Source organism: Plutella xylostella, chromosome 13 (assembly GCF_932276165.1).
Source record: "Plutella xylostella chromosome 13, ilPluXylo3.1, whole genome shotgun sequence".
In the NCBI taxonomy this organism is placed as follows: Eukaryota; Metazoa; Arthropoda; class Insecta; order Lepidoptera; family Plutellidae; genus Plutella; species Plutella xylostella.
In genome coordinates, this window is record NC_063993.1 from 6,020,964 (window position 1) to 6,045,643 (window position 24,680).

Sequence of the window (24,680 nt, forward strand, 5' to 3'; positions counted from 1 at the left end):
CAGTCCAATTACATTTACATAATCGAATAATTCATTTATATTAGCATTGTCATTGCCAATGTTCTGCGTATAAACTATCACAAAACGGTCATTTTCGTTGAAGTAAGTGCTTACTCGATTACAATTAATTAATTCCGAGACCTTTGACACTCGCTGACGTATTATTGAATCCAATTGTAAAATAACTCCAAATAAACATGTTAGTATACGTGCATAAGCCACGAGAATAAAGAAATGATTCTAAAATTGGGACTTTTATTATGTAGGTAGTTCACACTTCATGTAGTTTTACATTTTCTGTAAAATAGGGATGCCAGATTTATCAAATTAAAGTTGTAATCAAAGATCTTTAAGTAGGACGTATATTTTTATTAAAATCACTTTGGATATGTTTTCATCATCATCAGCCCGTGTTCATCCACTGCTGGACATAAGCCTCTAACAAAATGAGCGCCACAGCACTATGTACTTGGCTTTCCTTATCCAGCCTTTTCCAGCTACTAGTCTAAGTTCGTCGGACCAGCGGGCGGGCGGGTTTCCCACGCTGAACTTGCAATTTAGGTAAGGGGCAGATAAACCTGACCCCCTCAGAAGCATTGTTTGTATGAGAGGGGGGTCAGGTTTCTTTGCACCTGATCGTACTACTCATCTTCTCCTGCTCATATTGCTTGGTCACATTGAATACAATCCAATCCAATCTATCCAATCTATTCTATTGTAATCTCTGTGGGGGTGTAAGTACCTGGCACCAAGCTCTTTCGAATGGAACCTTTGTGAATATCCCCTAGGTCTAAAGTCTAAACTACCTGGCTGGTCAAATATCAACCAGGAAGAAATTATTTCGTTAATTCATCATCAAATCATTGATTTAAATTATCACAATGATTGATATCCCTGATGTCAAATATATCACGTACTGTAGGCACCTTTTAATCATGACGTACAATAGCAGTGGGTCACAATTAAACGTGAAAAGGTTGACGTCCTAAAAAAATAAATTTAGGTACCTATTTTTAAATGCACACAAAAATCGATCTGTTTTTAGTAAACCGGTTTAATTTTAAAATGCCAAACTCCAAACATAGCCTGCCTCTGCTTAGGGACATCTCACCCACATAACAGGCCGCTATTTCTGTCTCACAGCTTCTAATATAATACAGGATGTTGCAAAAAATATAATACTTCTTCTTGATTGTTGAGCATGTCGGTGACAAACAGGAGATGCTATAGCACGTCTAGAGTTGTCACCGTAGTGAATGGATTAGCCAGTTAGAGTAGGTTGAGTCAGTTGGTGACGGTTTTTGCTATTTTTGTCCTATCTTCTTTCCCTACTAAGTATATTTACTGGTATGGTATTGTAATAACGTAAACAGAATTACGTAGAACACGCAAACAGAAAAAAAATACGTAATAACATCATAAATTCATAAGCATAACCGATCATATATTCCATGTAAAGAAATATATCACATGATATATCTAATAATACCATGTCATAAGTCATAAGTCGTTGAAGTGGAGATGCGCTAAATTGTACAAGATAACCCTTAACCATACAGGCTGCGAATTTGAGTAAGTATCTATGTACATAGAATTAAAATTATTAGTACCTAAGCTTAGGGTTAACCTCTCAATCTGCCATAGGATACTTAATATTATGAATCACAACTCGTTTAAATTGTTAAAGTGACAATGAACAAGTTAAATGGTCATATTTTTGCCAAATAAATCATATTGATACCCGTCTAATATACGGAGCATGGGCCTACCTCAAGCCTCAAGCCTGCTGCTATATTATTTTAGTCGGTAGATGTTTCATGAGGACAGTTGGCTCAATAAGAGAGGCATTTCTCTAGATGTGGACGATGATTATCTAGTGCTAATTATACCTAACCTACAATGAATGACGTCAGCATTCGCTAAGAAAGAGTTATTTTAAAATTTTAATAGCTAGGTGTAAAGTCTATAAATAATTTGACACAGGTTTTATATGGGAATAGGTAATGTGTTTATAACCTGGTTTACCTACAAAGCTTTCGGGAAAAATTTAATGTTATCCTATTTTGTTACAACTACATAAATATAGGACATGTTAAATATAAACTTACAAGCTGTGTTTTACTATAATGCATTTAGTCAAAACATACAGGAAATGTCAAATTAGCTTATTTAAATATCAAGTTCATTCTTACAGAACATCCCAAACAATAACATAAATAAATGAAACGTTGCAATCCGAGGTCAATGACACAAGACACGAGTTTATCCATATGACAGAATAAGTAAATGATTACGGTTATAATATTATATAAGTATAATAGGTATCTATGCGAACCTTATCGCCGTTTTGGAATAAGTACAATGCACTTAGGATACACATCTAGAATCTAGATGTGCAGGTTTTCACCACCGTAAGAGCACGTGGTATTATTGTACTTAAACTCCTTAATTGAAAACACAATTGAAAGAATTCATTGGTACAGGCCAGGATTTGAACTCACAGCCTCTCGATTGAGAGTACGAGGCTTTATTCATTACGCCACCACCGCATACGGTTATAAAACATAAAAAACTTCAAAATATGCAGGTAGTTCGGGATACAGGCCTATTTGCAGGCACTGACTTATTAACCTATTTATTTTTACAAATATAATAAATTAATAAACCATCAGGACTTCTCCTAATGCTCTATACCCCGCGGGGTTTGCAAAGGTGTATTGCTGCACTTACAGTTCACCAGTGACGTGTTGGTTTATTTTAGTACTAAGTAAGTAAGTAAGATGCAGAAAGGAACTTTAAGCTAATGTCCGCATTAAATCTATGTATGTCTCTTTCTGTCTGTGTACCTACTGTCAATTAGATTAAAGTTCCTTTATGCAACTCAGCGTAAGACAAAATATCGTTCGTAGTCAGGAATGAAACCCGAGACTTGGTGCAGGTACACCGTATAATAATATCCAATATAAAAGAGTATCTAATATAAAAGAGGGTCAAACTCTAATACCAATGAGGTTCAAATGCACTGTCCGTGTCATATCCTGAATTAAACATGACAGCCAATACAGGAGTTTTTAGGACCTTTGCTATTGCAAATAGGTACTTATACAGGGTGTTAACTAGAATGCGTTGGAGCGGGAAATGGGGGTTAGTGTTAGTCTAACCAAGCACGTTTCTAAGAAAAAAAACATCATAATCTCGAATATTTATGTTTAAAGTCTAAAGTAAAGTGGAAAGTTTTGCCTTAATCAAAAACATGGTCACCCTACACAAACACATAACCAATGAGACATTCGATTGCAAAAAAACACACACGTTAAATTTGTTATCAACTTCACTTTTCATAATTTATTTGATGTAACTATGATTGTAATTAATTACACAGTAGGTAATAACAATTATTAAATAAAATTGAAATTATTCATGGTGATTAATGACATACTAATCAACAATTAAACAGCTGATGTGCATAAAGTTTCATAGATCGTACAGAATATAATTTATGACTTTCTAGGAGCTCAGAACAATAAAACTTTTTACTCAGAATAAGGTAAGCGTTTAGTATTCACCCTTGATACTCACCACGTTTTATTTTTCTTTTATTACCTAAAGATGCGTACAGACCGGCCCAACGAACGCCCACCGATGGACATTTATACATAATACAGGGGCAGATTGAGCAACGAAGGTCAACAAAACCCGTTCGTTGGCGTTCGTTTGGCCTGTCTGTACACAGCTAAACATAAAAGACCACAATGCATAACAGGATGATAACAGGGTCTACTTCAATGACGAATTGGTTTACACTCGCTCATCTCGATTTGTGTTGTTTACTTGCGATTGAGACGTCTTTGATGACGAATAGTACGGAAATCCTCATAATAAGTATGGCCTCACTTTGAATACCAGTAGAATAATAACAATCTTGCCTATCATAACCATCGAGTATTTATTTATGATAGTCATTACCTTCTCTGTGGATCTAGTCTGTCAGTCAGTCCATAGTCAGTCATTGTTGTTTACTTGTTTACAATCATTTTTTACAATTATTACCTAAAAGGGAAAAGGTACCTACAATTCTATCTTTTGATTACCAAGCCTTGTTCCTCATCTCGTTTTATGTTGTGCTGTGCTGTGAATACGTGTGACCTATGTTATGAGGCATAAAATGAAACTGTTCTGTATTCATAAAAGATAATTATTGTGTATCAATAAAGTGATACTTATGGAGTAAAATGAAATGTCTACAATGGATTGGGTACTTTGAGTACCCAAAATCTCGGTAGGTACCTTGACGATGTGGCTCCAAGTGTGGTGCTGATGCACGCATACTTTTTTATTGACCTTGGCTTTGATTTTTTGGCCTTGACCTTGGCTTTCAAGTTCATGGTCATTCTGTCAAACGTACCTAAACATGAATAGGGTGACTATGAAATTTTAAAATGAACCAAATAAAAATGGTTTATTTTGGTCAGCTTAAAGCAAATAAAATACGTTTTTTAATGTCTTATCGTGTTCAGTATCATCAGCTGTATCTACCATTTCCCGCTCCAACGCAATCAAGTTAACACCCTGTATAGTTCAGAAAATACAGTTTTTAGGATTTCTTTATAATATTAATACATTTATATACATATATGCACTCACGATTGTAATCCCGAAGGGGTAGTCAGAGGTGGCTCACAAGCGAGTCACCCACTTTTCGCAGCACATTTGGACTTAAGTAGGTGGGATAAGTACAATGCGCTTAGGATACACATCTAGAATCTAGATGTGCAGGTTTCCTCACTATGTTTTCCATCACCGTAAGAGCACGTCGTATTATTTACTTAAACTCCTTAATTGAAAACCCAATTGATAGAATTCATTGGTACAGGCCAGGATTTGAATCTATACGGCCTCTCGATTGAGAGGAGGAGGCCTTATCCATTACGCCACCACCGCTCCTAATATTAATAATAATAATATGTTCTAATGCACAAAGAAAGTGCAGTAAATGTTTTTAAATTCTCACTTTGTGGTTAGTTGCTGTACTCAAAGTCATGAATTCAGTTTGTTTATGTACCGAGGGTTTAGCCCTCCCCAACCATCGATACGAATCAACAATTTATTACGATAGGTACCATTCGATGAACAGGGTAGTTCCACTTAGCCGCATTCTAATAAAAACTTTATGGGAGTCATTGTTTACGTAGCGTACCTACATAATTATGTAGATGTAAGTATAGGTATATAGGTAGGTTACAATACTAAAAAGATTGTACGTAGAAAAAATACTCCAGTTCTAATGCAGTTGGCTCACTAGGCTTAAAGCCTTCAAGCAATAAAGTTCTGTTACGAGTCCTGCCTGTAAGTATCTAGTGAGTAAGAACTGTAGGCCTTCAGGGAGTCAGGATAGTCTACTAGTAAAGTTATTTAGGGTCAGAATAACTAAAAAATACATTTTTTTTTGACAAACTTATTCTCTCAAATGTAGAGAATGTTTAGGAGGCGTTCTATCTACTAAGTATTCTAAATTTGACCTAAAAAGCCTCAAATTAAACGGCTTATAACCTATATCCGTGTAGCCGATCAATACTCTAATTGTCATTTGCGTAAAAACTGATTAGAATTTAGTATGGATGAGTACGCACGTAGTATCGCGGCCCGCGTGACGTCACAGTATTGTATATAGACAGCTGCGCGGGAGTTTCGTAAATAGTCGACTTCAAGACTCGAACGGCATCCCTTGGGGATCACACGACATATAGACATACCCTGTGTTATACGTGTTGTACCCAGAATAGGAGTTCCGACCAATATAAGGTAATTATAGTGATTTAGTGAAGTGTTTTAGAATTAAGGGAAACAGGATAGGTAGCGATTATTATTTTGAGGGTTTATAAAAAAAAGTTAACACTAAATATATAAAATATAATCAGCATTTTATTTTTAAGTAAAATTATATTTTAGAGTAAGTTAGATGTGATGATTTTATGCAATTTAATTATGTTATTTTTTGTGACATAATCATCAGGTGAAATTATTAGGGTTTACATAGTATACTAATATTATAAACATGATAAAAACTATCACATTATCCCAAAGTGCTATAAAAACAATTTTTCCCAAATTTTCCCACCTTTTAACTATCTGAAACATACTATTATCTAAAATCAATTATCTCAAGATATCCTTACCAGTTTTTCCTATTTCATTTTACAGATCCGTCATTATTACGTTGTTAATTAATTTCATTACTATTAGATTTCCTTATAATAATATTTCCTAATTTATCATTGATTGATGTAAGTACTTCGATTATCTACCTACAATTTCTTCATTGAATATTAATTCATTGAATAATAATCATTACGAAAAATAATCCTGTTCATCACCTAATAAAACTCTTAATATACTTAAATTATATTCACAACATATTATTATACCTATACGTTAACTAACACACAAATGTTAAAAATAACAAAGATGCGGTTATAAAATTAAATTAAGGTACGCTAAAAATATACACCTCTGCAAAAAATAATCCGATCACTCTCATACAGACTGTTGCAAAAGTAGAATACTAAGCCGAAAGACTGACGCTCAGGAGGTCATTCTGAACTACTTTTGGTTAAAAAGCACCAACAAAGTTTCTATGGAAAAGCAAAAAAAATAATATGCGAATTTTCATAAGTTGTAGAACAAAAGTTATTCAGGATGATCTCATGCGTCAGCCCCTTTGGGCTTAGTATAACACATTAGCTACACCCTATAGACTTTATCACAAGTTTATAAGTAATTACGTGCCTTTAGTTACGATTCCTTATGTTTGAAATTCTAATATTAGTTTTAATATTATGTACACACACGTCTGTAGTCCCGAAAAGACTTTTCAAGTTTTCTTCCTTCAACTTGAGCCTTCTTCATAATAATCATTGTCCTCTCTACTGAGCTATCAATGCACGTAACATTAAATTGCGATTATAATTGACGCAAATTTAAATAATTAAATACTTATGCAGAAATGATGTTAAATAAATAACAATTTTAATGCACTACTTAATATACAAATAAAATTACAATTTAAATCCCAAGAAATACAAACCTGTTTCAAGTTCAAGGTATTGCCATACTCATTCTGTGTCATTGCAAAACAATAATGTCACCCGACACCATTATCCTTAACGTTGACATGAACCATCTTTTCGGCCTTTAGTTAAATAAAATTTATCGCGAATGTCGCAACATGTGCAACTCCGCAGAAACTTGATTCCTCGGAATAATGCTAACTAACACTCATTATGCCTGCTTTTATAATATCATGCGACAGTTATTGACTCGTTCTCCGTGAATACTAAAAACATACCGCAGAAGCAATTACAAACACTAGCACTCCATAAGGTCTAACTAATTTGAAGGGCCTATACACGGAAGTTTCGCTAACTAGATCAGAACTAAGTAATTGCGGTTTTCCTTCCAATTCTTCCTGATGAATCGAATTCAAGACCTTTTATCGGCTGCAACAAGATTTCTTCATAAATAGCTGTTTCTATAACCGGCCAGATTGTTGTCCTTTTACAATTTAAAAATGGAACGTTTTGTTTTTTTCTTCTGCCGCCGAGATTGTTGTCCCCTCGATTCAAATTACGAACGTTTTCTTTTTTTGCAGGTACCGAAAAAACTCAAGATGAGTTATACAGCGGCCGAGTCTGTTGCCGCGAGCAGCACGTGGGCTGCCACCAGCCTGTTCTACATGCTGCTGGTGCCCGCCACGATCCTGTGGTACGCGTACTGGCGCATGTCCCGCCGCCACATGTACGAGCTGGCGGAGAAGCTCAGCGGCCCCCCCGGCTGGCCACTCATTGGAAACGCACTCGAGTTCACCGGTGGCTCTCACGGTGAGGGAACTTACTAAAACTATTCTGAATTTTCAGTTACGCTTTACGTAGTACCCCAGTCTGTAAAAGTACATTTTTGGACAAAAGGTTGCCTGTAAGATATGTCTGTAAGCGATAAGGCTGCCTGTTTCTAGTCTATAAGTATTTATATGTTCAATAAAGTAATTTACTATTCTATTCTAGAATAGAATAATATTCGTGATAAAAATCAGTCAGCAGATTGTTAAAACACTCGCTAAACATTTCCCCAATCCGCAGATATCTTCCAAAACGTGGTCGCCAAGTCGAACCCCTACGACAAGGAGTCAGTGGTGAAGCTATGGATCGGACCCCGCCTGCTGGTGTTCCTGTACGACCCTCGCGATGTGGAGCTGATTCTCAGCAGCCACGTCCACATCGACAAGGCCGAAGACTACAGGTTCTTCAAGCCCTGGCTAGGAAACGGTCTCCTCATCAGCACTGGTCAGTAACTATAAAAATAAAAGTGTTTATTAATTCAGCGAGCTATTTGTGTAAGGTCGATGACTTTTATGGAAAAGTTTGAGCCTATTTGAATCAAAACCACTAAACCAGTTTAGGTTAAACGTGTTCAAGGTTCTTTAGTTTTATTTATTATGTTTTTTTGCGAATCTTGAGCTTCCAATCTCCTTCATGCGTCATTGGATTGTTATCTTACTGTATATGTAGGATGCGTTTATGCAGGGTCACTCTTGCTTGATAAAATAGGAAGATTCGGTGCGCTGCCATGCTAACGAAGCTTCTTCCGATTTCTTCATAACTCGTATTTCATCAAACAAGACTAGCCCCCACGACTCTGGACTAAACTTTCATTTGTTTCAGGTCAGAAATGGCGTTCCCACCGCAAGCTGATCGCGCCCACTTTCCACTTGAACGTGCTGAAGAGCTTCATCGACCTGTTCAACGCCAACTCCCGCGCCGTCGTCGACAAGCTGAAGAAGGAGACCGCCGACTTCGACTGCCACGACTACATGAGCGAGTGCACCGTCGAGATCTTGCTGGGTAAGTGCTGTAACATCATCATCAGCCAATAATCATCCACTGCTGCACATAGGCCTCTTCCAAGGAGCGTCACAATACTCGGTCCCCGGCCTTCCTCATAAGCTGGGTAAGTGCTGTAACATCATACTCGGTTGTAGAATTACGGAGTCTGGCAGTGAGACTGGATACTAATACCCTTTTTATATGGTATAAGAGACATCAGGCAAAAATTGGACTTAAGGTTACAAAGGCTGATGATACAACCGCCGCAAGATGGGTTATGTTCGGTCTGCATTATCTCTAAGTTCGTAAACCCAGCGATCCAAAGTGCTATTAGTATTATTTCTATATACATACTTAGGTTACTTACTTTTCAGGAGTACGCTAGAAGAGTTAGTAGGTACTTAAATAATATATGCAATCATTAACAAGTGGCGGTTCCATTAGAGCAGTTACTTTGTGTTGTATCGATTAGTAAGTTATTTTTCAATGCAGTCTAATTATACGATGCTAGGCGAGGGAAAATTTGTTACGGGTCAAACTTTTCCAACCTTTAAAGTACAAAGTCTAGGTAAATAAGTAAGTTACGGTAACTTGTGAATATTTTAATTTAACTGTAAACAAGTTAAAGTTAAATTATCATACAATTTAACTTAACAGTCCATACTTTCAAAATGGATATCAATAAAATATTTTATATTATTGTTAAAGAAGTGCTAAGTGCCTCATTAATGGTGTGAGACATCGTTTCCTAAATCTGTAATATTATTCAGAATTTATAAAATGATTACGCGGATAGGAGGTTCTTATTAAAACAGTGCATACGATGCCACTTAAAACTTTATTTCAGAAAAAAAAGACATAAGACGCCGAACTAGTTACAACGAGAGTGTAAATGTAGTCTGATGAAGTTTTTCCTCGACCTTGGGCATAATGTGCAGAAATACTTCAAGTTTGTCTATAAAATCGGGGGTGCTAAGGCGCTGTCATAAAACGGATTAGCTTATGCGGCCTCGTCGGAAATCATAAGAGGAGAGTTTGCTAAAAGCAAAGTGGAATAAAACGCGATTTAGCGACGTCGTCACGTAGGCGAGTCGCAGGTGACACGCCGGAAACCTCTCCGTGCTCTTCACGCAAATAGCCCTAAATTATTCACCTTTCGCAACTGACCTTTAAGTAATTATTATCAGCTAAACTCAAACCGTCCTGTTGATATTTCCAACCTGCTAATGCAACTACCAGATTAGGTGATAAACTCTGATATGAAATGATGATGATCTATTACTTATCGGCTGCCTACGCAACTAAGCACATTATGCTGCAATCAGTTATGATGAAGTTTTATGTATGTACTTTATAGCTGCTCTAAACCGATGTCGCAGCACGCACTACCAAACGTGCCATGTAATCATATATCACATAATAATAGTCATTTGCAATAACGTAACACACTTGAGATGATTTGTTGATATTCGAAAATTATATAGACCGGCAGTCTAATGACTATTTATAGCAATAAACATAACAATCGCTATTATGCTAACAGTGTGTCGTTTAAAGTAATCATGTATCGACGGCCATACGAACATTCTACAATCTCTGTACTTCACATTCTCAAAAACAATGACTCATTTGTTTTTATTTTCCTCGTGGCTATACATGGTGGCCCACCATGAACGCACGTACCTGCCTATAATTGATAATGTTCACCTTCTATGATATCAAGCAGCGGGCCATTCTATTATGCATTTAATTTCACAACTGATTTCATTTCGATAAAAACTAATAGCCTCTTACTACAAGTTGCTTAATGTTATCCAGGGATTTAAAAAACGCATCTCCTTTCCCAGAAACCGCCATGGGAGTGAGCAAGAGCACACAAGGACAGAGCGGTTTCGACTACGCTATGGCCGTCATGAAGATGTGTGACATCCTCCACTTGAGGCAGACCAAGATCTGGCTGCGACCTGAACTCATCTTCAACTTCACCAAGTACGCCCAGAACCAGACCAAGCTGCTCGACACCATCCACTCCCTGACCAAGAGGGTAAATACATACTTCTAACTGATTAATTTTGACAAATATTATGAGTGTTACCTATTGAACCGTTCTATAATATGTGACTTTTACTTCAGGTTATCAAGAAGAAGAAGGAGGAGTTCAAATCAGGCAAGAAGACCCCGATCCTGCCCGAGCACGATGTGTCCACCTCTGAGGAAACTTACACTAAGACCACCACCTCCGTCGAGGGTCTGTCTTTCGGTCAGTCCGCCGGTCTCAAGGACGACTTGGACGTTGACGACAACGACGTTGGCCAGAAGAAGCGTCTCGCCTTCTTGGACCTGCTCCTCGAGAGCTCCCAGAGCGGCGTCGTCATCTCCGATGAAGAGATCAAGGAACAAGTCGACACCATCATGTTCGAGGGTCACGACACCACCGCCGCCGGCAGCAGTTTCTTCCTCTCCATGATGGGCGTCCACCAGGACATCCAAGACAAGGTTATCGAGGAGTTGGACCAGATCTTCGGAGACTCAGACCGCCCCGCCACCTTCCAGGACACCCTTGAGATGAAATACTTGGAGCGTTGCCTCATGGAGACCCTCAGGATGTACCCGCCAGTGCCCATCATTGCCCGTCACATCAAGAATGACATTACTCTGCGTAAGTGACCACACCTGGCTCTACTGATTGTGTTACTGTGATGTATCCATCCAGTCTATTCAACAACTCCCTTTGTGTCCCCCAGCATCGAACGGCAAGAAGGTGCCAGCGGGAGCCACGGTGGTGATCGCGACGTACAAGCTGCACCGGCGCGAGGACGTGTACCCCAACGCCAACAAGTTCGACCCCGACAACTTCCTGCCCGAGCGCTCCGCCAACCGCCACTACTACGCCTTCGTGCCCTTCTCCGCCGGACCCAGGAGCTGTGTTGGTAAGCAACTGAGGAATATAGAACCTTATTTAAATTCCATCCACGTCAAGCTATTATTATAAGACCATTAATTAAAAGGTTTCCAAGAAGATGTTTTAACGAGACGTTTTAGAACCATAAAATGCAGCAATGCACCTCTGCCTACCCCGCAAGGGAGTACATTAGTACAAGGCGTGAGTGCGTGTGTGTGTGTGTGTGTGTTTTAGAACCATAAAAGATTGAACCATAAAAAAAAATTACTGGGAAGGTTTTTTACAAATGATCTAGAAGAATGCAGGCTGACTATTATCACATTTACTTGTGTACTTATCTAAAACGCACTTTCTCTACAGGTCGCAAATACGCCATGCTGAAGCTGAAGATCATCCTGTCCACCATCCTGAGGAACTTCCGAGTGCAGTCAGACCTGAAGGAGTCCGACTTCAAACTGCAGGCCGACATCATTCTCAAGCGCGCAGAAGGCTTCAAGGTCAAACTGCAACCCCGCAAGCGAACAGCCAAAGCATGCTAACAACACAATACATTTAAGTTAACTTTCAACCTTTAACTGTAACAATTGTGCACATTCTTACAGATCTTCTAGTTAATAGTTGATAACATTTCTTGTGATACCAGTTTGTACTGACTAAATTATTGTTACATACTTGTTTTATTCGTAAGGAGGATGTTTTTAATAGTTGGTGGTAGAGTTTCCATGACCGCTCGGAGTGAGGCGCTGGGCTAAGCTAGCTTAGATCAACGCAAATGTAGGTACTTTATGTAAATAGTTCTCTTAAAACCTAAATTAATATCATTAATGACCTAATAAAGATTGGCAAATTAAACTATTTATCTTTAATTTAACCGAACATCATTATTTTATTATTAGATGGGTAAATAAGAATTGAAATAATACATAGGTAGATAAATAAATATAAGCTAGATATTTTCTAAAGTTTTAAGTCACGAGATGACGAAGGGTTTTGTAAATCCTGTGTTTCTTCTTCCTTTCCTTTGAGTTTGAGATAATAACTGCAAAGATCAAAATATAAAATCACACACTTAAAAATCATATTCTTCAGTAGCTAGTATGTACCACATAAAAGTTCTGTAGACAATCTGCTGTTTAAACACCCGTTAAACCTAGGCTTACAGTTTTTGTTGTCTTTTTAATGCTTTTTCTAAAATAATAATAAAACATGTTACTCTATTAATACAAAGGCATGATAATTGTGTAAAATTATAGAACACAGGTTTCTCCAACATAGACGAAAAGGCACTGAATGCCTTTCAGGAAGAAGTACAGTTAGTTGCAACTTTTGGTTCACTCATAATATAAAAGCCATGTACTACTCAAAAATAAAAGCAATAAATACTCCAAAACATCCATAGCAGTGCGTTGATGCTTCGGGCACGGGCACGGGATCAAGTTATGCTTCTCATTCGGCTCCGTCCACCGGCGGCGGTTCAGCTTCCACTCGATGACTTGCATCCTGGCAACGCTGCACGAGCCAGCCTCGCGAATCAGTGCGAAGTACGACGACATCAACTCCTGGCCTGCACCGGTCAAGCATCATTAAACAACATTGCATTTAACCTAACCAACGTTCGAAAAAACCCGATATTCAATCCTAAAAGCCGCTTAACTTTTGATAAGCTAAGCCGATTTTGATAAAATAACACTCGGCCGTTTGGGAGTTTGTTTTCCACAGACAGATACACCAAAATACTGAAACGTTAACTGACGAAACGTAAACTTATAACATCCTTCTTTTGATTTAAGGTGAAAGCTCATTGGTTAAGAGTAAGAGTGGTGGTAGCTCAACGATAATGCATTCGCTTTTCACAAAGAGACGTGGGTTCAAATCCAGTGTCATAATATCTAAGTATGTATTTTGTATACAATAAAGTGTTATAATGATAATAGGCACCTACCTGTGACTACAATTCATACCGTCGTTCTCATTTGATGATGCAAAAAGTACTGATGAAACCTACACATCTATAAAACCTACGCGTAACAACCCGTACACAGTATGTGCCAGTGGTGATGGGAAATGGTCAAAGTTTAGAAAGTGAGTCTAGACCTCAAGGGGGCATGCGTAAAGGTTTCATTCGAGAGATCCAGCTTTAGGAACTAATACCCCTTCACAGAATAGCATAGATACAGTTCCACAAACTTATCTGTTCCGGTGAGAGCGAACTAAATTGATCCATATCTCATTACTTACTAATGAATTATATATTGTTAAGGATTAGATGGGTTTATTAATACCGCAAGGGCGAATTACTACTATAGGCAATCTTAAAATCTTATAGAATGAAGAAATATTACACATTTACGTGAGCTGTCACCGGAACAGATAAGTTTGTGGCAGTATACATTATATCATATAGACAGCCGACTGGTATAGTGGGTAGTGACCCTGACTGCTATGGCGAAGGTCCCGGGTTCGATTCCCGGCTGGGGCAGATATTAGTTTCAAGACAGAGATATTTGGACTCGGGTCTTGGGTTTTGATATTTATATTTAACTAGCTGTTCCCGCGCGCTTCGCTTCGCCTTAAAAAGTTTTCCCGTGGGAATTCCGGGATAAAAAGTAGCCTATGTTCTTTTCCAGGGTCTAGACCGTATGTATACCAAATTTCATTCAAATCCGTTCAGTAGTTTTGGCGTGAAAGAGTAACAGACAGACAGACAGACAGACAGACAGACAGACAGACAGACAGACACAGTTACTTTCGCATTTATAATATTAGTAAGGATATGTATCTATCTATGTATGTAGATATATCAGCTGTCCTATACCCATATTACAGGCTCTACCTAGCTTGGGGTCGGATGGCCGTGTGTGAGATGTCCCCACATATTATTATTATTTATTATTATTATATTAGGTAATAAGGATTGCTTATAATGACAACGTGAAATGTACCAGCTGAAACGGCCATCATCAGTCTGGCTTGTTCCGCTTCTTGTTTGTAAACCACGTTGAGGTCGGTCATTCTGGCTAGAGGATCTTCACTGCCATCCTAATAAAATTACGAGAGTGCCTATGTAAATATATATCTTAAACAAGATTAGATGCATATCGTACTTTTTATTTTCAGTAACTTAGTCTATATATTTATAACAGAATTATTATGTTCAAAATATCTGTATAACGAGACCCCGCTCTTCCTGGACCATTGTATGCAGTAGTTACATAGCGAGCGTAGTCATAAGCAGACATAATATTTTTCTGTTCTCTTTTTGACTTGTCTACCACCCTACTATTTACGCCTATTCAAGAAGCCCAACTATGACTCCTCTAACCCTAATAGAAAATCACAACAAATAATACTAACACAAGGACAGTAGCTTTGTTCAAATCCCTTTCCCATGAAGCAGTTGAAGGCTTCCCCCAAGTGTTGGGTGCCCAGCTCTGGTCTTCCACTCTTCAGATGCAACTCTCCGAGGAGGTGCAGCGCGGTGCCCAGGTGCCTCCTCATGTGGTGCTCCCACGCTAGTGCTCCCATCTCTGTCAACATTTCTGCTGCCGCCTCGTGGTCTCCTAACCTGGGAAAGATGGTTTGGTTGTGGAGTTAGATTTGGATATAGGTAGTAAGAACACCTGACAAGTCCAATTTGAATTTGGAATTCGACAAGGATTTTTTTATTTTTCTTAGAGATCCGTGAATCGGAGAGGACATGTTTAATAGTAACGCAATTATGTATATAGAGCAGAATAGACGCATACTGGTGATGATGGTGATAATGTGAGTAAAAATATTTCAATACAAACACATAATCCAATAATTCTTCATTAAAATATTTTTAGTGACGACTTATTGCGTAATAATACCTACCATTATTTTTAACTTTTACTTCCTGCTCTTTTTACTCATAAACTCATAATATGACACGATTACAATTTTAATTTGGACATGAATGTTAAATCACTCACATAACAAAGGTGAACTGACCTGTGGAATGTAGGTATGGGCATTGATTAATTGTTATTATAATGTTACTCATACTTGCGCAAATGGTCAAAAATCGTTTACTTCTGAAATGATTGGGAAACCTATTACTCGATCATTAATAAAGTCCCACCATACTTACTTTTGTAAAACTGCAGCTAGATGCATTCTCGCGTCACAGATACCTTCGATATTATGAATATTTGTATTAATCTGTAAAGACTTCTCGAATGATTTCTGAGCATTGTTTAAGCTGTTCATCTTTAACTGGCATATGCCCATTTCAAGTATGGCTTCAGATATTTTTTCATCTTTTCCAGCTGAACAAAAAATATTGTTATATTTATTTACTTATATTCTATTTAATTCATAAAAAATTATAGGTCCTCGATCATTCTCCAGTCATTAAATTAATGATCGAACAATTTGTACTCCAGTCATTTCTTGCTACTCATAAAAATAAACACACAAGTAGCTAAGTTTCAGCAAATTCATGTAAATGTAATAGTCTCAGCGTATTAGAAAACAATACATTCATGATTATTCAGGGTACATCGCTATTGACCTTATTTACTTATACAAATATAGTACTAAGGCATTAGTCCAAGTGCAAATGAGTAAAACATTATATACCTATTTTAGGTTTTATATAAAGTCTTTTCAGGAAACAGTGTGAAGTTTTTAACTGCACAATACGATGTTATTTAGGAATTGTACAATTAAAGGATGTAAACAGACACAGCGTAAGGACCTGTTTCTCAATGTCTGCTGCCGCTACACGGGTTCGTTATCGACGTAGATAAACATCACTGTATATCAGGATTCGCCATGGATACGGCATCAACGAGTTTATCGACGTCGACTCTACCCGTGTAACGGCCGCTGCAGAATGGCTTCATGTCACAGCATTGTCTTTATACCATAGGTAGCTATTACTCACACAATGTGAAACTGGCCCTAAGGATACCAAAATTATACTCATACTGTCAGTAGCCCTCCTCTCGGCCAAGCGACATAACCTCTCTGCTTTAGCGACGTCGGTTGTCCTTAATTTCCTTGCTTCATGCAGCAGCACATTCAGTAGCTGATTGGCTGTCGCAATAAACACTGTTATCTTATTGGTAGGCGCGGCCTCACCAGGTGTTGCCTCGTATAATTGCCATTTCTGTAAATAATGATCTATTTTTTTATTATTTTCAGATAGGTACTATCGGGGAATGTTCCGGTGGCTTACCTTAAAGGTTAGAACCGCTTGCAGCCTGCTACCTGCCGCATCCACACACACACGTGACCAACGACAAAAATAAAAAGAGTATTTTCAGAGCTAGTCTATTTACAACACAAAAACAAAACCAAAAAACTTCGATCATAATTATATATCCGAGATAATAAATAAATAAATATGTGGGGACATCTCACACACGGCCATCTGACCTCAAGCTAGGTAGAACCTGTGTTATGGGTGTCGGACAGCTGATATATCTACACAAATACATAGATAGATACATACTAAATATAAATATCAATACCCAAGACCCGAGTGCAAATATATGTCTTTAAACAAATATCTGCCCCAGCCGGGAATCGAACCCGGGACCTTCGGCATAGCAGTCAGGGTCACTAACCACTACACCAGTCAGCCGTCCAAGATACACCAACAACGCACGAAAAATGGCCCGGTAAAACAGCGCTTATATTTTTGATAAGCGCTGTTTCACTGTCTAGGTGAAATAAGTCTTTTAGTGCATGCGGTAAGGTCGATTGTAGAAAAATATGTATTTACATTGTTATGAGCGGTGGTAGCTCAGTCGGGTCAGCGCCCGCTTTTCACGCCAGAGATGCGGGTTCGAATCCCGGCCCTGACATGTACCAATGAGTTCTTTTCACTTAAGTACAATGTATGCCATCGCTCTTACGGTGAAGGCCTAAAACATCGAGAGGAAACCTGCATATCTAGGTTTAGCACAATCTTGATATGTGAACCCACCAACCCGCAGTGGACCAGCGTGGTGGGAAATGGCCCAAGCTTAGGAAGGCAGTTTAGACCTTTGGGATATGCACAAAGGTTCCAATCGAGAGAGCCAGGTGCAGGTACGTACTTACACCCCCACAGAGAATAGAATAGAATAAATATACAATAGAAAAGAAATATATATATGTATATACAAAGGAAGCCGTTATTATTACAAGGTCGATGAAGGGGTGGGGCTGTTACGACGGGGTCTAAGCGATATTGATTTGAAATCGGGCCAACATGGATTTCCCCGATAGTACCTGTGGCTATTCTCTTCTTCTTCGTCTGAATAATATTTTGATAGGGTTCTGTCTAAAAGCTAATTTGTTGTAACTACTTATATGTGTTATGTTTAAGTGGAACAAATAAACGATTTATCTATCTATCTATCTATCTAAAAGCAGTAACGAGATATTACATAATTTACCTTTCCGTTGGATGCATCGCGAACTTCTGACAAAACCTGGTATGCTTCCTCTGTATCTGCTTCTGGAACTATAGCTCGACAGAACATATACAGGGTGATGCAAAAAGGGTATACTAAGCCGAAAGGGGCTGACTCAGAGGGTCATTTTGAAAAACTTTTGTTCTATGTGTTTTGGAAAATCGCGAAAAAAAACGTTCTCCATAGTAAAAAGTGACGTGACCAACAAAGTTTCTATGGAAAATAGGTATTTTATTTTTTCATGAATTTTCAAAACTCGTAGAACAAAAGGTGTTCCCTTTTTGCAACATCCTGTACATAGTGAGTAGGAAATGTGTTTAATCTGGTATAAAGATTTATTCAATGACTCAAGGGTTGTAGATTTCGGAAAGAACGTAATATATTGCCAATTTGATTTGATTGATTTGACCTACCTACCATTAAAATATACAAGTATGATAATATAAAATTGTATACCAACTGTGGTCTCTGTATTTTGAGGTAAAATTGACTTTGTACCTAAATACTACGTGAGTGCGAAGTTCTATAATAATAATATGTAAGTACTCACACTTCTCCAGAAGAAATTTCGCGTAGTGAAACTTATTAACTGCTTTCTGTCGACCGCCATCGACAAGGTATTTGCTGGCGATTGCTATGGACACTAAGAACAACTTCTCAGCCAACCAAAGAAGCCCCTTGCCATGCTCCGCAAAATATAAACCCAAGTTCAAAAACTCTAAGCACTCTTCTTTTATGTTTCCTGAGAATAATGTGTTTTTGGTCAAAGTAGGAAAACCACTTTGCAATGGTTCGATTGCACTTATAATGAGACCATAGTAAAAAAATATATTAAGGCTACGTCCGCCCAAGCTGGAGGTTTGCTCGCGCGCTTACGCCTAGCTAGTCGGTAGCGTGCATCAATGCGGCCGTTCACGAAGATTATAGAACGTTTGTTTTACGAGTACTTAGCTACTCGATGGGTGACTCGCTAGGCGCTAGAGGCGTTAGGCGCTAGGCGCTAGGCGCTAGGCGCTAGGCGCTAGGCGCTAAGAAAACCTCCTGCCTGTGCGTAGGGGGCCTTAGAGATCCATTCAATTTGAAACAATTTTAAGTGAAACATAGGTCAAAGGTTCTTGACAATAATTATTGGCGTTCTAATAGGTCCATCCGTTTTCAAGCTACCGCCTATCCGTTCATTATGTATTTTTCGTTCATCCTAATCCTAATCCTATCCTAACTAATATTATAAATGCGAAAGTAACTGTGTCTGTCTGTCTGTCTGTCTGTTACTCTTTCACGCCAAAACTACTGAACGGATTTGAATGAAATTTGGTATACATACGGACTAGACCCTGGGAAAGAACATAGGCTACTTTTTATCCCGGAATTCCCACGGGAAAACTTTTTAAGGCGAAGCGAAGCGCGTGGGGACAGCTAGTATATTATAATGTTACAACATCATAAGAGCGGTGGTAGCTCGGTCGGGTAAGCGCCCGCTTCTCACGATGAGATGCGGGTTCGAATCCCGGTGCTGATATGTACCAATGAGTTCTTTGAATTTAAGTTCAATGTATACCACTGCTCTTACGGTGAAGGAAAACATCGTGATGAAACCTGTATATCTAGGCTTAGCACAATCTTGATATGTGAACCCACCAACCCGCAGTGGACCAGCGCGGTGGGAAATGGTCCAAGCTTAGGAAGGCAGTTTAGACCTCGGGGATATGCACAAAGGTTCCACTCGAGAGAGCCAGGCGCAGGTACTTACGCCCCCACAGAGAATAGAATAGAATATACTGTTACATCATCGTAATTTTTATTGTTCTTCTCTTGTGTGTGTGTGTGCGCTCAGTTCACTACCACGGCAAAAGCCCCAACACACCTCTATCCTGTTCCTTTTCAGCGTTCCGAAGCCCTGCACAAATATGTTCTAAGAATTCATGTTTTTGTCTTAAGTCAGTTATAATTCCTAGTTCATCTTCGGCCATCAGCTGCAGGTTATCGTAAATGAGGTCTTGGAGATAGGCCGCGGACTCCGTGTAGCCAGACTCCTGTAGCTCCAGGATGAGACATTCGTGAAGTGGCATCTTTAGTCTACGGGTGAAAGGTCATTCAAAACCATGGGGAAAAGACTACCAACGGCTAAGGACAGACACTACAAAGTCCCGAGTACCTTTAATCTAGCACAAAAATTCCCTATCCTACAGTTTTCATTTATTTTTGTTGGAAGATGCATAGAATCAAAATCTAGCTAAAGGACTCCCCGAGTTCTCGAGTGGAGACCACGAATAGGCAAGGGTAGTGTGGGACAACCAGTCCAGTGCGTTGGATTGACGACCTTAAACAGGTAGCCGGTAGTAGCTGGATGAGGACAGAGTGTGTGGTTATGGCACTCTCTGGGAAAAGGCCTATATCGTGTTGTGGATTAGGTATAATTATGATGATGATGACTATCATATAATCCATCAAGAGCTTGCAAGACACACTGCGCTGTGACGTCAAAACACGCAGTTTCCTGAACGACTCCTAAACTCTACCCTCACAAAAATACACCAATGAAAGGGAAGATAGCAGATGCTGAATTTCCCCTTTGGTATGGATTAAAGACATAGAGAAAATATTTTATTCAGTGTCTGCACATAAGTCTGCGCCTACAATTTAATACAGTATACGTAAAATATTGCTCTAAATTAGTTATTTATTAGTACCTCCGGACACTCCTGGCATCGAGGACGGTCATATTGAACAAAGCTTTGTTCCTCATGGTTTCCAAACTGTTCTTCGTCATACAAGGCATGAGCTTCGGCAGACGACGCCTCTCAAACATGGGTTCAGGGGAAGTCATGACTGGCAAAGGTGATATGATCTAAATTGAATCGTCTATTTAAGTTTCAATCCGAAGTGTTTATTCTGTTAATTTGGCTTGATAATAAAATAATTATTTTACTGAGTTATTTTATTATCCTATTTATGCTTATTTATGTAACAGTCTGTAACAAAAACGTAGTGTTCTTTACTCTATGTTATGTAACTTCAAAACTTCAAACTTGATTGAAGCCACAGAGTAGGTAATGTCAATGTTTTTTTATGACCATAGAGTGCGTAGATCTCAGAAAAAGTAATGGTCAGAGATAGATCTCAGAAAATAAGGAACCCTAGATTCATAAAATTAATTGGGATGCTGCCTATTTAGCCATAGGCCGGTGCCTAAAATTAAAAGGTAGAGATCAGAGTATCAACAAAATAATATTAATCTCTCTTTCATCCAAAGGTTGTCTGGTAGAGACTTCGATCAAGTCAAGGGTAGAGATTGCAAGAAGACCGTCTCTTTGTAGGTACTTTTTATTTTTAAGTTTTTTGTTTTTGGTGCAATGAAAATTTACTTATAGCCCTCGTGCAAGGCCGCCTATTTTTAAAGAGTCCATCACGCAAACTTCATAGAAAAGTACTTACTACAACATTTTTCCAGATACAGACGGAGCAGCGTGTTTTGAAACTATACAAGGCCAGAACGCACCCATAGTGTACTAGCACTGTATAGTTTCAAGTGAAAAAAAATAATATTTTACTTGAAAATATACACGATTTGTGCGTACTAATCGCGTATACTTTCAAGTTGGGATTTACTGAATCGTTCTTGAAAATATACATTGCTATTACGCACATTGCTTGATTGGCATACTTGTCGCATATAATTTATACCTACATGCTCATTCTGATTTACTTAACTATTTCATGACTACAATTTACTTCTTCTGCCGGTCATACCTATAGAATGTTGCCACTTGGCCAGCGTGGTGGATTAGGCCTAATCCCTTCCTTCATTGGAAGGAGACCCGTGCCCCAGCAGTGGGAACGTAATGGGTCGTGATGACCTATAGAATGTTAATAAATAAAGATGAACAAGCTCGTATTTGATTGATAAATTTATATTTATAGCAATCTTACTTGCAAGTAAGAATACTAATATATTATTATTTATATGAATTAAGAGTAATTAATACCTACTTACTAAACTCACGAGCAATGAAATAAGTCCAGTGTCGATAGCTCCTGATTATCAAATTCTAAATTAAATGTTTTAAAAAATTGGGGTAATTTGGTGTTGACTTTTTGCTACTTGGACTTATTCATTGCTCATGAGTGTAGCAGGTAGGTATTACCCTATAGACTTATTACAGACATATTTTTCATCAAGTTTTGAATTCACCGTAATTATCTTTTATGAATGGTTCTACACCCTATTCTGAGATTATTTTCACTATTATCAGTTCTACAGTTTAATTTAAATCAATTTACTTTTTAACTGTACGATGTAAACAAAAAACAAAAAACACGCTACGAAAACAATGCCAAGTGCGGAATGATGACGAAATGTTTAGAAAGCAATAGACTTATTACTATTTCGCATGAAAGAAAGAGAGAGCAACAATTAAAAAGGGCTACCTGGTAACTAATCACGTAGGTATAGTTTCAAGTGCTCGCATTGCCGCTTGGCACTTGAAAATATACACGATTAGTACGCAGTGGTAACTGCTGCAGTATATTTTCAAGCCATAATTTTGGTCCAACTTACTTGAAAATATACGCGATTAGTGCGTAATGGCCTTGTATACTTTCAAGTAAATCATGGCACCATTTTAATTTGAAAATATACGCGAGCAGTCCCACCCTCTGCGTTCTGGCCTTGTATAGTTTCAAAACACGCGACGGAGCATAATTTCAGCATGCGCCTTACACAGTTTTCGTAGCTCAGTCACAAAGTCACAAATCACCACAATCAAATTGTTCGCTCAGAAACTAAGAAACCCGCAAGCGCCTGCACCGAATAATTCCATCATTTCACATAGTTCACAAGTCACACAAATTTCCAACTAAACCATAGGATTTGTCAAATGAGGAACTATAAAGCTTGGATATTATGGCTAAAGCTGCACTAAACTGCAGCCTCGGAATCGTAGTTGAGAAATTAAGTTGAAATTAAGAAATAGGTACTTTGATCTTTCTTAGGGTAAGTAATAAAAGTATTAGTATATTAATAGCTAAATAAACTGAAGAAAAGAAAATCAGGTGCATTATTTTGAACAAAATAAATAGTAGTCCTACATAATTATAAATAAATAAATAAATATACTTTTTGTAACACCCTGTATTTTGCTCGTACTAGAAAATCGATATTAGAATACAACGTTTTTGTATTTATTAAAAGTTTTAACAAAAAGACCGAAAGTTTTAACGAAACGGCTGAAAAACCCGGTTACCCTGGTTCTCATCCGAAAACCCGGGTTTTTGAAATTAGACCAGTTTTTGATGCCCTAGTCACAAAGTCACAAATCACCACAATCAAATTGTGCGCTAAGAAACCCGCAAGCGCCTGCCTCGAGCAGCAAAATCCTCTCACATAGTTCACAAGTCACACAAATTTCCAACTAAATCATAGGATTTGTCAAATGAGGAACTATAAAGCTCGGATATATGGCAAGAGCTCTGCTAAATCTGCACTAAACTGCAGCCTCGTAATCGCAGTTGAGAAATTCAGTTTGAATTAAGAATATAATTGGGTGAAAGAAAATTGGGTGCATCGTCTTGAATTAAATAAAGTAAGTAGTTGTATTAATTTATATATTCATCATGGCAAATTCAGACCGTTAGTTACCAAATAAATCGAACAATATTATATTTTTATGTGTAGGAAAACGGTTATCCGATCCCTGTAGGAGAGCCTGTAATATGAGGATCGGACAACCGATATATCAAGACGGATACATCCTAACTAATATTATAAATGCGAAAGTAACTGTGTCTGTCTGTCTGTCTGTCTGTCTGTTACTCTTTCACGCCAAAACTACTGAACGGATTTGAATGAAATTTGGTATACATATGGTTTAGACCCTGGGAAAGAACATAGGCTACTTTTTATCCCGGAATTCCCACGGGAAAACTTTTTAAGGCGAAGCGAAGCGCGCGGGAACAGCTAGTAATTAATAATAATATAATAACACCCAAGACTTGAGTACAAAAAAATATCTGCGCGAACCCGGATTCTTCGGCATAGCAGTCAAGGGTCTCCTACAAGGTGTAGTCTACACCATTCATCATTACTCATTTAATTTATAAAATTAACCCACAGGATACTTACGTTTTTCTTTTTCGTAGAGATACCATCCATAATAACATCCAATAATAGGTACCAATTTCTTAATAACGCGCCTGCGAGAGACAGCTTGTTATTTTTTACGACTACCTTGTTAAGAGGTTTTGCCGATGCATTGTCTCCATTCTCACATTGTGTCCATGTCCCGAAAGATGTTATTTCCCCAAATTGGCTCCCTAGCGGACAAACATTGATCTTATTCCGGACTAATAACAAAGACCTTAGTGTAAGGAATAGATTTTGGAAAAGCTTGACCAATAAAATAAATATATTTTATCTGCAGTTCTGTACCTTTATTATGTAGAGTTAATTAGCAATTAGAACAAACCTCGTGT

General features: G+C 38.1%; 2 protein-coding genes across 3 annotated transcripts; one reads left to right on the forward strand and one right to left on the reverse strand.

Annotated features, from left to right (window-relative positions):
• The first annotated feature begins 5,327 nt into the window (after positions 1 to 5,327).
• Positions 5,328 to 12,633, forward strand: LOC105391053 (cytochrome P450 4g15). Of its 2 annotated transcripts, none has more exons than XM_038111902.2 (8): positions 5,328 to 5,346; positions 7,649 to 7,877; positions 8,136 to 8,339; positions 8,718 to 8,897; positions 10,727 to 10,923; positions 11,013 to 11,538; positions 11,624 to 11,809; positions 12,142 to 12,633. In XM_038111902.2, exons 2-8 carry the CDS (start codon positions 7,667 to 7,669, stop codon positions 12,318 to 12,320), a joined length of 1,683 nt encoding a protein of 560 aa, XP_037967830.1. In that variant the 5' UTR covers positions 5,328 to 5,346; positions 7,649 to 7,666; the 3' UTR covers positions 12,321 to 12,633. The 2 variants fall into 2 exon arrangements, with proteins under 2 accessions (XP_037967830.1, XP_011560759.1); XM_011562457.3 differs by lacking the exon at positions 5,328 to 5,346 and adding an exon at positions 5,650 to 5,802.
• A 60-nt stretch (positions 12,634 to 12,693) lies between these two features.
• LOC105391071 lies at positions 12,694 to 21,143 on the reverse strand. Its single transcript, XM_038111903.2, has 10 exons — positions 20,900 to 21,143; positions 20,074 to 20,285; positions 18,760 to 18,951; positions 18,192 to 18,259; positions 16,735 to 16,915; positions 15,893 to 16,070; positions 15,136 to 15,346; positions 14,724 to 14,820; positions 13,165 to 13,345; positions 12,694 to 12,820 (listed from the first exon to the last, which is right to left on the reverse strand). The coding sequence occupies exons 1-10, from the start codon at positions 21,034 to 21,036 to the stop codon at positions 12,739 to 12,741; spliced, it is 1,539 nt and encodes a 512-aa protein (XP_037967831.2). The 5' UTR covers positions 21,037 to 21,143; the 3' UTR covers positions 12,694 to 12,738.
• Positions 21,144 to 24,680: the final 3,537 nt, after the last annotated feature.